Source organism: Mizuhopecten yessoensis, unplaced genomic scaffold (genome assembly GCF_002113885.1).
Source record: "Mizuhopecten yessoensis strain PY_sf001 unplaced genomic scaffold, ASM211388v2 scaffold1171, whole genome shotgun sequence".
Taxonomy (NCBI): Eukaryota; Metazoa; Mollusca; class Bivalvia; order Pectinida; family Pectinidae; genus Mizuhopecten; species Mizuhopecten yessoensis.
Window position 1 is genome coordinate 40903 of NW_018403913.1, and position 14036 is coordinate 54938.

General features: G+C 37.6%; 1 protein-coding gene across 1 annotated transcript; it reads left to right on the forward strand.

Annotated features, from left to right (window-relative positions):
- Nucleotides 1–942: 942 nt before the first annotated feature.
- Nucleotides 943–2607, forward strand: LOC110458073 (laccase-like). The gene has a single exon (XM_021509632.1). The coding sequence runs from the start codon at nucleotides 943–945 to the stop codon at nucleotides 2605–2607; it is 1665 nt and encodes a 554-aa protein (XP_021365307.1).
- The last annotated feature ends 11429 nt before the right edge of the window (nucleotides 2608–14036 follow it).

A 14036-nucleotide genomic window follows, 5' to 3' on the forward strand; every position in this document is an offset into this window, starting at 1 on the left:
TGTTACCATACATTACAACTGTAAATCAATGCTGTTGTATTCATTTTTCATTCATACATGCGCTGTAAGAGTATCATTACCTTACCATGTCTCTTTGCAAGAAAATCACATCTTTATCTAAATGTCTACAGTGTAACACATATAATATCTATCTCAGGACATTATCGTCTCATACATTATGGTGATGTTTTATGTCTCCATATTTCATATGTTATATTCATATAATTTTATCCCACCTATCACAGTTTCATATCTGTTTTAACCCGGAAACAATGAAATGATCACCACCTAGAGAGAGTTGTCTCGTGCAGGTAACAACGCGCTCAATTGTGACGCAAAAAAATAATAGTGAAATGCGAATTCCGTACGCTATAGGTGTTTTTGTTTACAAACATGCCAGCTTACTGTCGCTTACGCTGTGCTTGAAATGACAGGATTGAGAAAATAAGTGTTCCCTGCTTTGAGAGTTAACAGAGAAATCTCCAATGTTTGAAATTTCTCTACCACAGCCTAAAGGTAGGGGAAGATTCTATCAATCCCAGATTTGTCTGTGTTAATATACATTGTAATAACATCATGCTCCTATTCTAAAACTTATCGCTTTCATACATGGTAAATATACATGAACGTGTTATTCTTACCAGATATTTAATCTTCACAACATATACTGATATTTATCTAATTAATTCTTATAACATTGTTGTTGTTTTTCATATCGAAATAAATTAACAAGCTATTTATGTTTAATACGTTGAACAACAAATCATATAATTAAGATAAGTACAAAATATCTAACGTGTTATCATTTAAGGAAACATGTTGTGGACGCTAGCGACCAGGATTTTAGTTCTAGAAGCCATTATGTTGCCGGCACTTGGTTTTATATGTAAAAGGGACTACACAATTTGTGAGACGAGTTTAATAGTGGACTATCGGCTAACCATGACACATCCATTAAAATGGAAAGTATACCCATATCAAGGAAAGCTGTACCAATATAATGTCACAGACCCTGAGGATGCGACACCAATTCCAACAGGAGAGGTCATCACTGCCGATGGGTGGGAGGAAGAACGTCTGGTGATTGTAGCCAATGGCACTCTGCCAGGCCCGCCTATCATTGTATACGAGGGACAGCGACTTGTGGTCCACGTCATCAACAAACTCCACTCGGACACCGTAACGCTACACTGGCATGGCCTACCTCAACATGGTACCCCTGGATGGATGGAGTTGCCTTCATTACACAATGTCCCATTCTGCCAGGTAAAAGCTTCTTATGACTTTATTGCTCGACCCAGAGGGACATATTGGTATCACTCACATGTTGGAACACAACGGACAAAGGGCCTCTATGGAGCTTTGGTGGTTCGAGACCGAAACGATAATATGGCTGAGCATAACATAGTGGTTCAAGGATGGAATCACCACTGGTCTGCAGATATGGATCAAACAATGTTTAAAAACGATGGCATATATGAAAGTCGCGTAAAATGGAAAAATTCCTATTCATTAGATGGTGAATTTTACTCGACACTTCTCTTGACATCAGCTATAATAAATGGTAGAGGGCGTTACTACATCAACTGGGTTACGCAAGAACACAACAACGCCCCTCTCAGTATTTTTAAGGTTCGACAGGGCCAAAAGTACAGATTTCTAGTTATAAATGCAGACAACCTCTATCCTTTCCGAATATCAGTAGACAATCACAACATCAGTCTCGTGGCAACGGACGGATATGATATTCGGCCCATTCTCGCTGAGTCTTTCGTCATTCAAGCTTGGGAACGGTACGACTTTGTACTGACAGCAGATCAAGCTATTAAGAACTACCGGATCCGAGCACGTACTTTAGAAATTGAAGCGGATCGGATTCATAGGGCAGATGCCATATTGAGGTATGAAAAAGCAGAAGATGATGAACCTGTAAGTTTCCCCAGGCCTTGTTCCGTTGATAGCAAATGTCTTGTCGTTAACTGGCCTTTCCCGTACTTTCCGGAAGATGCTTTTATAGACTGCCTGCAGGTTGACAATATTGAAGCGTTTGAAATCAATGACCCTGTACCCTTGGCGTCTGATGGTCGATTCAGAGAATATTTTCTTAATTTTGCATTTCCTGGGATAGATGGGTACGGACCGTCTTCTGTGAATGGACGAAGGTTCGAACTACCGCCCGTGTCGGCACTGACACAGCCCCGCGAGATAGAGTCCGGGTGTGATAGGACAGAATGTGGCGAGGAGAAGGTGTGTGAGTGTACCCACACTCTATCATTGGATTACGGCGATGTCGTGCAGTTAGTTATAATGAGCATGGGTAAAGGTGCCGGGGGTTTTCATCCCATTCACCTCCACGGATATTCCTTCTACGTACTAAAAGTAGTTTTCGGTAATTACGACAGTACGACCGGACATTATATAGGTCCCAATACCGACGATATCAATTGCAATGGTAATGGTAACCATACAACTAGTTTATGTAACGCTGCAATGTGGAGGAACCAATCATGGGGCGGAGATAATATCCCGGGTTTAAACCTCCTTAACCCCCCGCGGAAGGATACAATTCTCGTGCCTGCTGGCGGATATGCAGTGATTAGGATTTAAGCCGACAATCCTGATCTCTGGATTCTTCATTGTCACATGCAGGTTCACAACGTCGGTGGAATGGCTATTCTCCTCAACAGCTCTTATGACCGAATACCAAAGCCACCTAAGCACTTCCCGATCTGCCACAATTTCCCGCGTACAACTTTTACTGAAGAGGATAAAAAGTGTACCTTAACGTCATCACAGAAAGGTGCGTACACAACTAATCGCAACCAAATCTGCATGGTATGCGCATTGATCAAGGTTTTTATAAGAGAGGTTCTATAAACTTAAAGAAAGAACATTTCTTCTGTTATAAAATCAGTTAGTCTTTGGCGGGTTTACGGAAGAGATTTTAAGTTTGCGCTCCGTCAGTTAGTCAGTCAGTCCACAAATCTCATTGTTCAGGAAATATCCTATATTTCATGAAGTAGTTCAGTTTCAGTTGTCAATGTGTTTTGATGTGAGTACAGTGTTAAACTATATAACTATATTTAGTTTATTTTGCATCACTTTATTCGGGACCTACTTCATATACTGTTACTTACAAACTCCAAATTGTGTATACGTGTTCAGGTTGAAAATGTGGAATATAGATGACTAAAATCGGGTTCAGTGTCCCGCCATTGAGAGTTATGGACATTTGTTTCGTTTTTTACCAAAGTCGTCCAGAATACTCCCCTTCATGTGTTCTTGTAATTAGTCACCAAATCAAACGAACTGCGGTATTATAATATTGTTTCTTACTGTATTAGATCAGTTGTGGTTACTTCCCTTGTATGGCTTCTTACAAACTTAGGTTTTGGTAGAAATTGGTGATTTTTTGACGCTATTAAATTTGAATCAAGTCTGAAATATATTAAGTGTGGCATGTATTAAGACATGTCCAAGAGTGGGAATAAATGTATTCATATATAGCAAAATTTGCGTCCACTAAATTTAAGGATACATAAGTATATATTTAACGTTTAGATATGCTGCCTTAATCGTGGTCAGCCAATACCTTAATTAAAGCATAATATAAAGCACAACCAAATATACATATGTTTATTTTTTTAATGGGCACGCAATGATATAATTTTTATAAGATGAGTGGACTTAATTAAACAAACCATATCTCACGAAGAATTATTTTCAACATGTGGGCAAACTGATAAACATGTGATACACATCTTTAATCAATTAGTTTGGTACCAATGATAACAAGGTCAGTGCGATATATCATATTAAAATGTTATTTAACAACACTTACTCGTATAGTAATTTGTATTTGTTTCAGATGGCCACACGATCAAGGTATTTTGGATAACAGTGACTCTCCTTGGAGCTTTAATCATTTTCATGGCGGCCTACATAATCTATCTTCGGGCAAAATGCACGTACTCTCGTGCAGACCAGCAACACGGGCAAATGTAAAAACTTCTATCGATATCATGAAATACGTCATATTCGGGGACATTTTACTGTAACTTGATAATAAACGTCACAATGTTAAATATGACAAAAATAATCTGACCTTTTAGTCTCGATATATAAAACTGCAATAGCTGCAGAAATTTCAACACAACGGTAAAAATATACAATACGTTCATATGGTAACATCAAATTTTATTAATAGGCAGTGATGAGGACATGTGTTGTGAGGTAGGCATTGATATTTATGTAACCTTTCTACATCATCATTTTTTTTTATTAAATATTCTACATTTTCTTTTGGGGGGGGGGGGGGGGGGGATGAACCAGGTATCCGGCAGCACCAGTTTAAGTAACCCCAGCACAGGAAGAGGCTACACCTCCAGAATGTAAGGGGCCAATTAGAGAACTCTTTGTAATTAGGAGATATATTTCCACATAGTGTTTGCTTCGGGAACGTCTCAAAATGTGTTTTAAAAAGATATTTAATAATATTTCATGTGACCAGATATTCGTCGTTTAATGGGTACAAACTCGACCATTTGGACAATATACGGAGTCATCGACAGACCGCATGGATGGTATGGACAGACCTGACATTGACTCAACCATGGATACCTAAGGGATGGACAGGCCTGACATTGACTCAACAATAACGACTCAAGGTTTGGACAGACCTAACACTAACTCAATTGAACGTTAGAAACGACTAGTAAAGTTTAAGACCATTCTAATAAATTTGTCTCAGTTTAAAATGATTGTATTGTCGAAAACAATATTGTGGGATTACGCACAAGTTATCAAGTACTATATGCTTATTATTTAATTTGGAACATACAATTGGATATATAAATATACCCAGTGGTAGGAGGAAACGTAGATAGGGAATGTGATAAGAGGAGCAAGCTAGTATACAACCAAGAGTGCAAGATATAAAGTGATGGACATAAGTAAATACATTTGAATTTTCCTGCATCGAAAAGTTATTTTCTTTGTGGTTAGAAGTTTACTGGTAAATCATTAATAGCTGAACATATGCCAGTGTTGTTCCATTTATCTATTGCACTATATAGGAGCGTGTCTTCATTTGAGTGTCTACAAACACCAACAGCTGAGCGTATAAGATTAGTTTTAAAGTGATCAGCAGTAAGAGAGCATATGATTTTTTAATGTACTTCAAAATCATCAACAAAAACTTAACTGTAATTTATGTCAGCAAAAACTTAAAACCCAAACATTGACCACGACTACCACTGTGGTTTCAAAACCAAACATAGACAACGACTACCACAGTGGTTTCAAAACCAAACGTAGACCACGACTACCACTGTGGTTTTAAAACCAAACATACACCACAACTATCGCTGTTGTTTTAAAACTAAACGTAGATCACAACTAACACTGTGGTTTTAAAACCAAACGTAGACCACAACTAACACTGTGGTTTTAAAACCAAACGTAGACCAAAACTACCACTGTGGTTTTAAAACCAAACGTAGACCACAACTATCACTGTTGTTTTAAAACCAAACATACACCACAACTATCACTATGGTTTTAAAACCAAATATACACCACGACTATCACTATGGTTTCAAAACTAAACATAGACCACAACTATCACTGGGGTTTTAAAACCAAACATACACCACAGCTATCACTATGGTTTCAAAACCAAATATACACCACGACTATTACTGTGGTTTTAAAACCAAACATAGACCACAACTACCACCGTTGTTTTAAAACCAAACGTAGACCACAGCTATCACTGTTGTTTTTAAACCAAAGGTAGACCACAACTATCACTTTGGTTTTAAAACCAAATATACACCACGGTTATCACTATGGTTTTAAAACCAAACGTAGCCCACAACTACCACTGTGGTTTTAAAACCAAACGTATATCACAACTATCCCTGTGGTTTTAAAACCAAACGTAGACCACAACTATCACTGTGGTTTTAAAACCAAACGTAGATCACAACTATCACTGTTGTTTTAAAACCAAACATACACCACAACTACCACTGTGGTTTTAAAACCAAACGTAGATCACAACCATCACTGTGGTTTTAAAACCAAACATACACCACAACTACCACTGTGGTTTTAAAATCAAACGTAGGCCACAACAACCACTATGGTTTTAAAACCAATCGTAGATCACAACTACCACTGTGGTTTTAAAACCAAACGTAGACCAAAACTACGACTGTGGTTTTCAAACCAAACATAGACCACAAATATCACTGTTGTTTTAAAACCAAAATACACCACGACTATCACTATGGTTTCAAAACCAAAAATAGACCACAACAACCACTATGGTTTAAAAACCAATCATAGATCACAACTACCACTGTGGTTTTAAAACCAAACGTAGACCACAACTATCGCTGTTGTTTTAAAACCAAACGTAGACCACAACTAACACTGTGGTTTTAAAACCAAACGTAGACCAAAACTACGACTGTGGTTTTCAAACCAAACATACACCACAAATATCACTGTTGTTTTAAAACCAAAATACACCACGACTATCACTATGGTTTCAAAACCAAACGTAGACCACGACTACCACTGTGGATTTAAAACCAAACGTAGACCACAGCTATCACTTTGGTTTTAAAACCAAACATACACCACGACTATCACTATGGTTTTAAAACCAAACATAGACCACAACTATCACTGTAGTTTCAAAACCAAACGTAGACCACGACTACCACTGTGGATTTAAAACCAAACGTAGACCACAACTATTACTGTGGTTTAAAAACCAAACGTAGACCACAACTACCACTGTTGTTTTAAAACCAAACATACACCACAACTACCACTGTGGTTTTAAAATCAAACGTAGGCCACAACTACCACTGTGGTTTTAAAACCAAACGTAGATCACAACTACCACTCCGCTTTTAAAACCAAACGTGGACCACAACTATCGCTGTTGTTTTAAAACCAAACGTAGACCACAACTAACACTGTGGTTTTAAAACCAAATGTAGACCAAAACTGCGACTGTGGTTTTAAAACCAAACGTAGACCACAATTATCGCTGTTGTTTTAAAACCAAACATTGACCACAACTACCAATGTGCTTTTAAACCCGAACGTAGATCACAACTATAACTGTGGTTTTAAAACCAAACGTAGATCACAACTACCACTGTGGTTTTAAAACCAAACGTAGACCACAACTACCACTGTGGTTTTAAAACCAAACATAGATCACAACTATCACTGTGGTTTTAAAACCAAACGTAGACCACAACTGCCACTGGGCTTTTAAACCCGAACGTAGACCACGACTCTCGCTGTTGTTTTAACACCAAACGTAGATCACAACTCCCAGTGTGATTCTAAAGATTAACCATGCACAGCATTCGCAAGCCATATCTTAATTTACTATCTTCGTTTAGTTGTTGTAGGAGAAATCTAGACAGTTCAATTAATATAGAATGAAATATATTACTCTATCTTCAAATGCTAAATAGCGACATTTCCCATTACGTTATCGCTGTAGACGTCTTATTTACATGTATGCTTACTATCTTTATTTCGACGTAGTGTTATTTTAGATTTATTCGTTTATATTTTTTGGATTGACTATTCATTGTGTTATCCTCAATCAGCAAGTCTACCTTGCAAGCGGAACATAAATATTGATCTTAAAATAAACAATTAAACGAATTAAACAATTAAATTTTCACTTTTTTAATGGTCTTATAATGCTTACACAACGTCAATAAATAAAACAGATCCATTCGTTTCAAAAATCATCGATGAAAAAATAGTGAGACTGGCATTATAGGTCGCCCTTGTAAAGAAACTCTACACACAGACTGTCACAGTGAACGGGTGTTACGGCACGATTTCTCACCCAGACACAATTTCTTACCTGGGTGAGATATCGTGCTAAAAATACTGCATTCGCAACACAATTTCTCACCCCTGCACGATTTCTCACACGGGTGAAAATTGTGCAAAACATATGGGCAAAGGTGACACGTTTTCTCATCCGGCACGATTTCTCAGCCCAACTCTCTATCTCAAATGGGGATGGATTTTGTCCGTGGTGTCTTAAAACTTGCCTAAGTGTTAATTTAATAGATAAGCTGACATGACTTCAGATGAGTAGTAGTTCAATGTACAACATGCCTAATATTTATTGATTGATTTATCTATCAATCTATTTATTCATATATTATTATATAAGTTATCGCTTTAACCGAAAGTCGATCTAACCCCTAAAACATATAGAATTACATGTTATGACTACTTGTTTCTACGCTATGACTAATGGACTAAATTTGTAAGGTTTTGTCTATATAAATAAATGCAATTCTGGTCTTTATAGCATACACAAGTGTTTTTGTTATATAATGTTGTTTGAAACGTTAACATGTAAGACCACAGTAACCTTAAAAGTAAGTTAAGTGTTCCGCAACCGTTCAAGGTATCTGCTGGTGAAATATTAAGACTACTTGGCACAGGTGGTACATACAAATAGTTGATAGACTACTGACGTACGAAACCACAACATAGCATTACAGACACTTCGAGGCAGGTGAGTAAAAATATTTGATATACAATAAAACAAAGTAACTTGAAACTAAATGAAAAGACCACAACAGGATCCGAGAAGGGCCATTGATAAAAAAGTACTGGCACTGTGATAGGTGTTGCGGAAAGTTAAACGCATTTCACATCAAATTATGTTATCCTGTCGAGATGTCTGTCACCTTGTTGAAGGTCACCGATTTCTAAACTCCAGTGAATATGTTTTAAATTATTTATGCACTGGAATGCTTTAGCTGCTAATCAGATGCAAACAAAATATGATACTCTTTGTTATGAAAAGTGAAACCATATAGTTTAACCATACCATATACATTTTGTTCACATAGATTCAGTGCGGCGACAAACCGGTAGACATTTACGGTGGCCCGTTAGAGCTATAATATGAAAACGATATATTAATGACTGCCACTAATTTAGCTCAAAACGAGGCCGCCAATTGCTTATCACACGGAAGTTTATAAATCTATTATAAATTTATTCATTTACTTTTGAAATACGCAACAAAAGTCTTAAAACATCTTCACAGATTCAATTAGACGATGAAAAAAATACTGTTGTCCGATTCTTACAGTGCACGTGCGCGCACCTTCTCATGCACACATTCAAACGCAGTTCGGTTCACCTAAAATGATTCGTTACGGTACTTCCACACAGATTCCGACATCATCAGTATCGTACGAGAATCTACATTTCATCAAGCCAACAACAGCTGGTCACTGTAAGTCAGTTATTCCTGTGAATTTAGTGTCCTTAAACTGTCGCTCGGTGCCCGAATGCCCCGTGGTATAATGAAAATCTCCGCGTAGAAAAACAGAGCCGTAGAAAAGCAGAGAGACCGTGGGGAAGGACCAAATTAACCGTTCAACAACAGATGTATAGGGAACAATGTCGACTAGTTGGTTCACTTCCCATTCAATCAAAGAAGGCATATTATTTTGAAAGAATTAAAAAATGTGGTAAGGATCATGGACAGTTTTTTAGACTCACCAAAAACCTAACGCGTCAAAAAGGTGAAAATATCCTATCAAGCTGTAATTCTGAAAAATACTTGTCAAACAAGTTCACTGATTACTTTCTGAATAAATCAGCTCGATCAGGAGTGAACTCTACTGCTGACAATGATGTCTCTGTCATGACTGCTGACATTAAATTTGATGGGGAACCATTGACAAAGCTCTCACCAACAACCCAGGACGAGGTACGCAAGATCATCATGACCTCGCAATCCTGTGAGCTTGATGAACTGCCTACAGATCTAATAAAGCAATGTCTTGAAGCACTGCTTCATTTGATTGCCTCAATCATGAACAAATCATGGCGAGTCAAAGGTTCCATTGTGTTTCAAGAAGGCACATGTTAGACCATTGTTGAAGAAGCCTGCAATGGACAAGGAGGAGTTGAAGAACAACCGCCCAATATCAAATCTGCCTTTTCTGTCTAAGATCTTGGAGAAGGTTGTTTCTCAGCGTTTAGAGGTTCTCCATGCAAACAGTCGCCATGACAACCTGCATGGGATACTTTACTGAGACGGCCCTCCTACGTGTACATAATGACATAGCTTCTGCATTGAATAGCAAGTGCAGAGCGGTGCTTGTCATGGTGTAGGTGGCAGCTGCATCTGACGTCATCGACCATGGCATACTTTATAAACTTCTGGAGTACTCTTATGGAGTGACTGATACCGCACTATGCTGGACCGAGTCTTATCTGAGTGAACGACGACAGTGTGTTGCCATCGGATCTACCACCTCACATGACAGAGTACTAGATTTCGGGGTTTCCCAAGGGTCGGTGTTAGAACCACGCAAATATTGCCTGCACTCCAAACCGATCGGAGAGATTTGTCGTCGCCATAGCCTTCGCTATCAATGCTATGCTGATTACAACACACATTTACATGGTCATCAAACCACAGAACAGTTGGGATACAATTGCATAAAATCTGAAAGCCTGTCTGACAGATATGTGTACCTGAATGAACGCCAACATGCTAAAGCTTGATCAGGCTTGACTAATTGTCTTTCACCCCAAAGTGTCAGCAAACAATGGCTCTCCAGCTCAAGGTCGGTGCCAGAACTATAGAGACTGTCCCAGCTTTTAAAACCTAGGGGTATACTTTAATAGTTCACTCAACATGGAGAAACAAGTGAACGCTATTGCCAAATCCTGTTACTGCCAGATCAGGAACATCGGCTTTATTCGGCAGTTTATAACTGAAGATGCATGCAATATTTTGATGCATTCACTTGTTACCTCTCGGTTGGATAATGGTAACGCCCTGCTCTGTGTTATATCTGACAAACTAACTAGTCGTCTGCAAAGGGTCCAGAACACTGCAGCACGGCTGGTTACTCGTACTCAAAAGAGAGCACACCTGAGCTATATTCATTGCACTGGTTACCTGTACGATACAGGTCGCAGTACAAAATTTTGGTGTACACATACACGGCACTGAACTCCCTAGTACCTACAGGAGCTTGTTATCCTGTTCAGCCGTCACGATCACTGCGGTAGGAGTCAGAAACATTGTTGTGTGTCCCAAATTCTCGTACTGTGACCTATGGAAACCGGTATAATGGGAGGGTTTCGGCCACGTTGTAAAATAGCTTACCATTTGCTATGAGAAAGTCAAATACCCTGGCCAAATTCAGGGAAGACATCAAAACTCACCTCTTCATGTCTGCATTTTAACCTCTTTGCAATGACGTCATGTAAATACCACCCTTTATTTATTAATTTATGTGCACATTGCGATGATTATCTGCTTGCTTAATGTATAAAAGTGATTGTAAGCCTTTGTTTTTTCCCCCACAATTATAACTAATATTAGTATCCATATGTTTTAAAGAGCTTTAGAGTTATTTTACAAATGATATAGGGCGCTATATAAATGTTGTATATTATTTATTATTATGATTAGAGAATTAACACATTTGCTACCACTTCTGTTGATGGCAGTACCTGCATTTATCTATTTATCTATTATTCATATACTTTTCATTCCACTAAATATCCTAAACATAGAGACGTTTTTAAAAGACAATTTGCGGGAGATAAAACGTATAAAAAATAATATGCAAGGCACATCTAACAAATGACACCTTTCTTTATCCAAAGGAAAAAAGGACACGAATTTGTACACAACATGATGTTACTAAAGCAGATATGAAATCATTGCTCTGGAAGGGTACATACATTTCCTTTTTTTATTATAAAGTATAACCATATATAACAGGAACCGTTACACCAAAAGGTGCCGAAACTAACCCAGTAGTCGCAAGTGATGCATCAGAAAATGATCGCAATGCCATAATACTTGGGTTTTCAAACCGGTCTTATTTTTGTAACCGGTTACTCGAACAATCTACCGATCGAGTAACCGGTTAATCGGTCGATTTACTATTCAAATAATACACATAATTTGCCCTTGTATTTCAAGGTTAACACAGGAAATAGTTGCATGTAACCTCAGTCAGTATATTTCAGGTACAACGAATGCCGGAATGCAGTAAGACGGATTAAATTACAGTTATCTGTACTAGAAATCATATGCGGTAATATTATTCTTTAGAACAACATTTGCTTGACAAACGTTTTAAGACATGCTTGCTCATTCAAGTGTGTACTCTTCAGATTACATTTTTGTCTCGAATGTAAAGGCGCGTTCTATCTCAGAAAGTTGATATTCACAACTTTGTATTGTGGCTTCCTTATAAAATCTAGTTTTTTTTATGGTGTTGGCTATATCTCTTTGTCAGTATCTAAATTAGAGTATAACATTACACTAACATGAAATCCCTGAACACTGATTTTATAACAAAACTATCCAATTTTGTCGTATCTATACAAATGCAGATAGTTTGTAGGTCTAAGCCAGGGAAACATGTGGCTCCCAAAAGGGGTGAGTAAATGTCCGACTTTTCGGTTAAGGATTTTGGTAACCGGTTCGTGGTCTTTCGCCTGAGCAACCGGTTAACCGTCTAACCGTTGACAACCCTACATAAATAATACATTTACATACCTAATTTGTAACATCGGTCAATATCTAAATGTCGACCAATCAGGACCAGACTTAACACGGACATTTTGTCAAATAAAAAAAAAAAAAATCCTATCTTCAAGAACACGATTAAAATATTCAATTAAACAACTTTTATTGTGGTCCATAACTCTATTACTATGATACTTGTATCCCTCTATACAACCAAGCATGCTTATACATTAAATATATGTATGTTACATATCTTTGTATACCATTGTAAGTCAAAGGTGTTGAGATAAAATAAAACAAGAGTCCCAGAGGGCATGTATCGCTCACCTGGATAATAAAGCAACCATGGGAAAGTATTCTTATTAAAAACAATCTATCCACTGGTACAGAAGAATAAGTATTTTAAAGAATTTAACCGCAATTTCCTTTTTGAGCCCCGCCCCTCTGCACCCAAAGGGGCCACACTCACCGTTTAATGCAAGATCAAGTCCTTTTTGGCCAAGGATGCTCCAGGCCAAATTAGGATAAAAAACTTATCCCTACGATAGAAGCAGGATTTTAAAGGTTTTATCTCTATTTACCCTATTGTGCCCCGCCTCTCTCCACCCAGGGTGTCAAAACCCACCATTTTAACAAGGTTGAGTCCCCTTGGCCCAAGGATGCTCCAGACCAAATAGGACGAAAAATCCCCTTTTAAGACTGGATTATGGAAGCAGTTGTATGAATGTCAAATCACAGGAATTTGTTTAGGTTACAAATATATGTTTAGCAATATTAAATTAAATGTACCATACAACGAATGCCCGCTGCCTTATCTGTGTAGAGAATGAGGGACGACTGTTTAAAAAGCATTGACAATGATGTTCACTATTTTCCCCCTGTTATATTGTTCAAGTGACAAGTTTACAAAACATGCGTATTCGAAATTATTATCGTATAGATCCAATTGGAATTAAAAAATCTTTTGCTTACATGCCGCAAATATAATGCTGGATGGATATTAAATTTTACTGAAAGATTAATTCCTCTTTTTCTTAATCTGAAGGAGGTATAGCTTCAGTATGATCCTTAAAATTAACTATCAGCAATATGTGTATGTGATATATATAAAATATGTGTATGTGATATATATGAAATATGTGTATGTGATATATATAAAATATGCGTATTTAATGTTACGTGTTAAACTTCCTGCTTACACAGTCACACAGACCATGCGATATGTTATAGTGACTCGTGTGTTAAAATCTTACCTTATTAGGGATGTCATGATAAGTACACATGATTTATAGAAACTGCATTATCACAGCCTATCTCAAGTGATATGTTTTTTCTCAATTTTAAAAGCTGTGGGCGAAACAAGGGTGTTTAATCGATTCTCTTAATTCCTACGTCATTTTATCAAATGGTTACCGTGTTATTCAGTCAAATTATACAAATGTATTGTAAACAA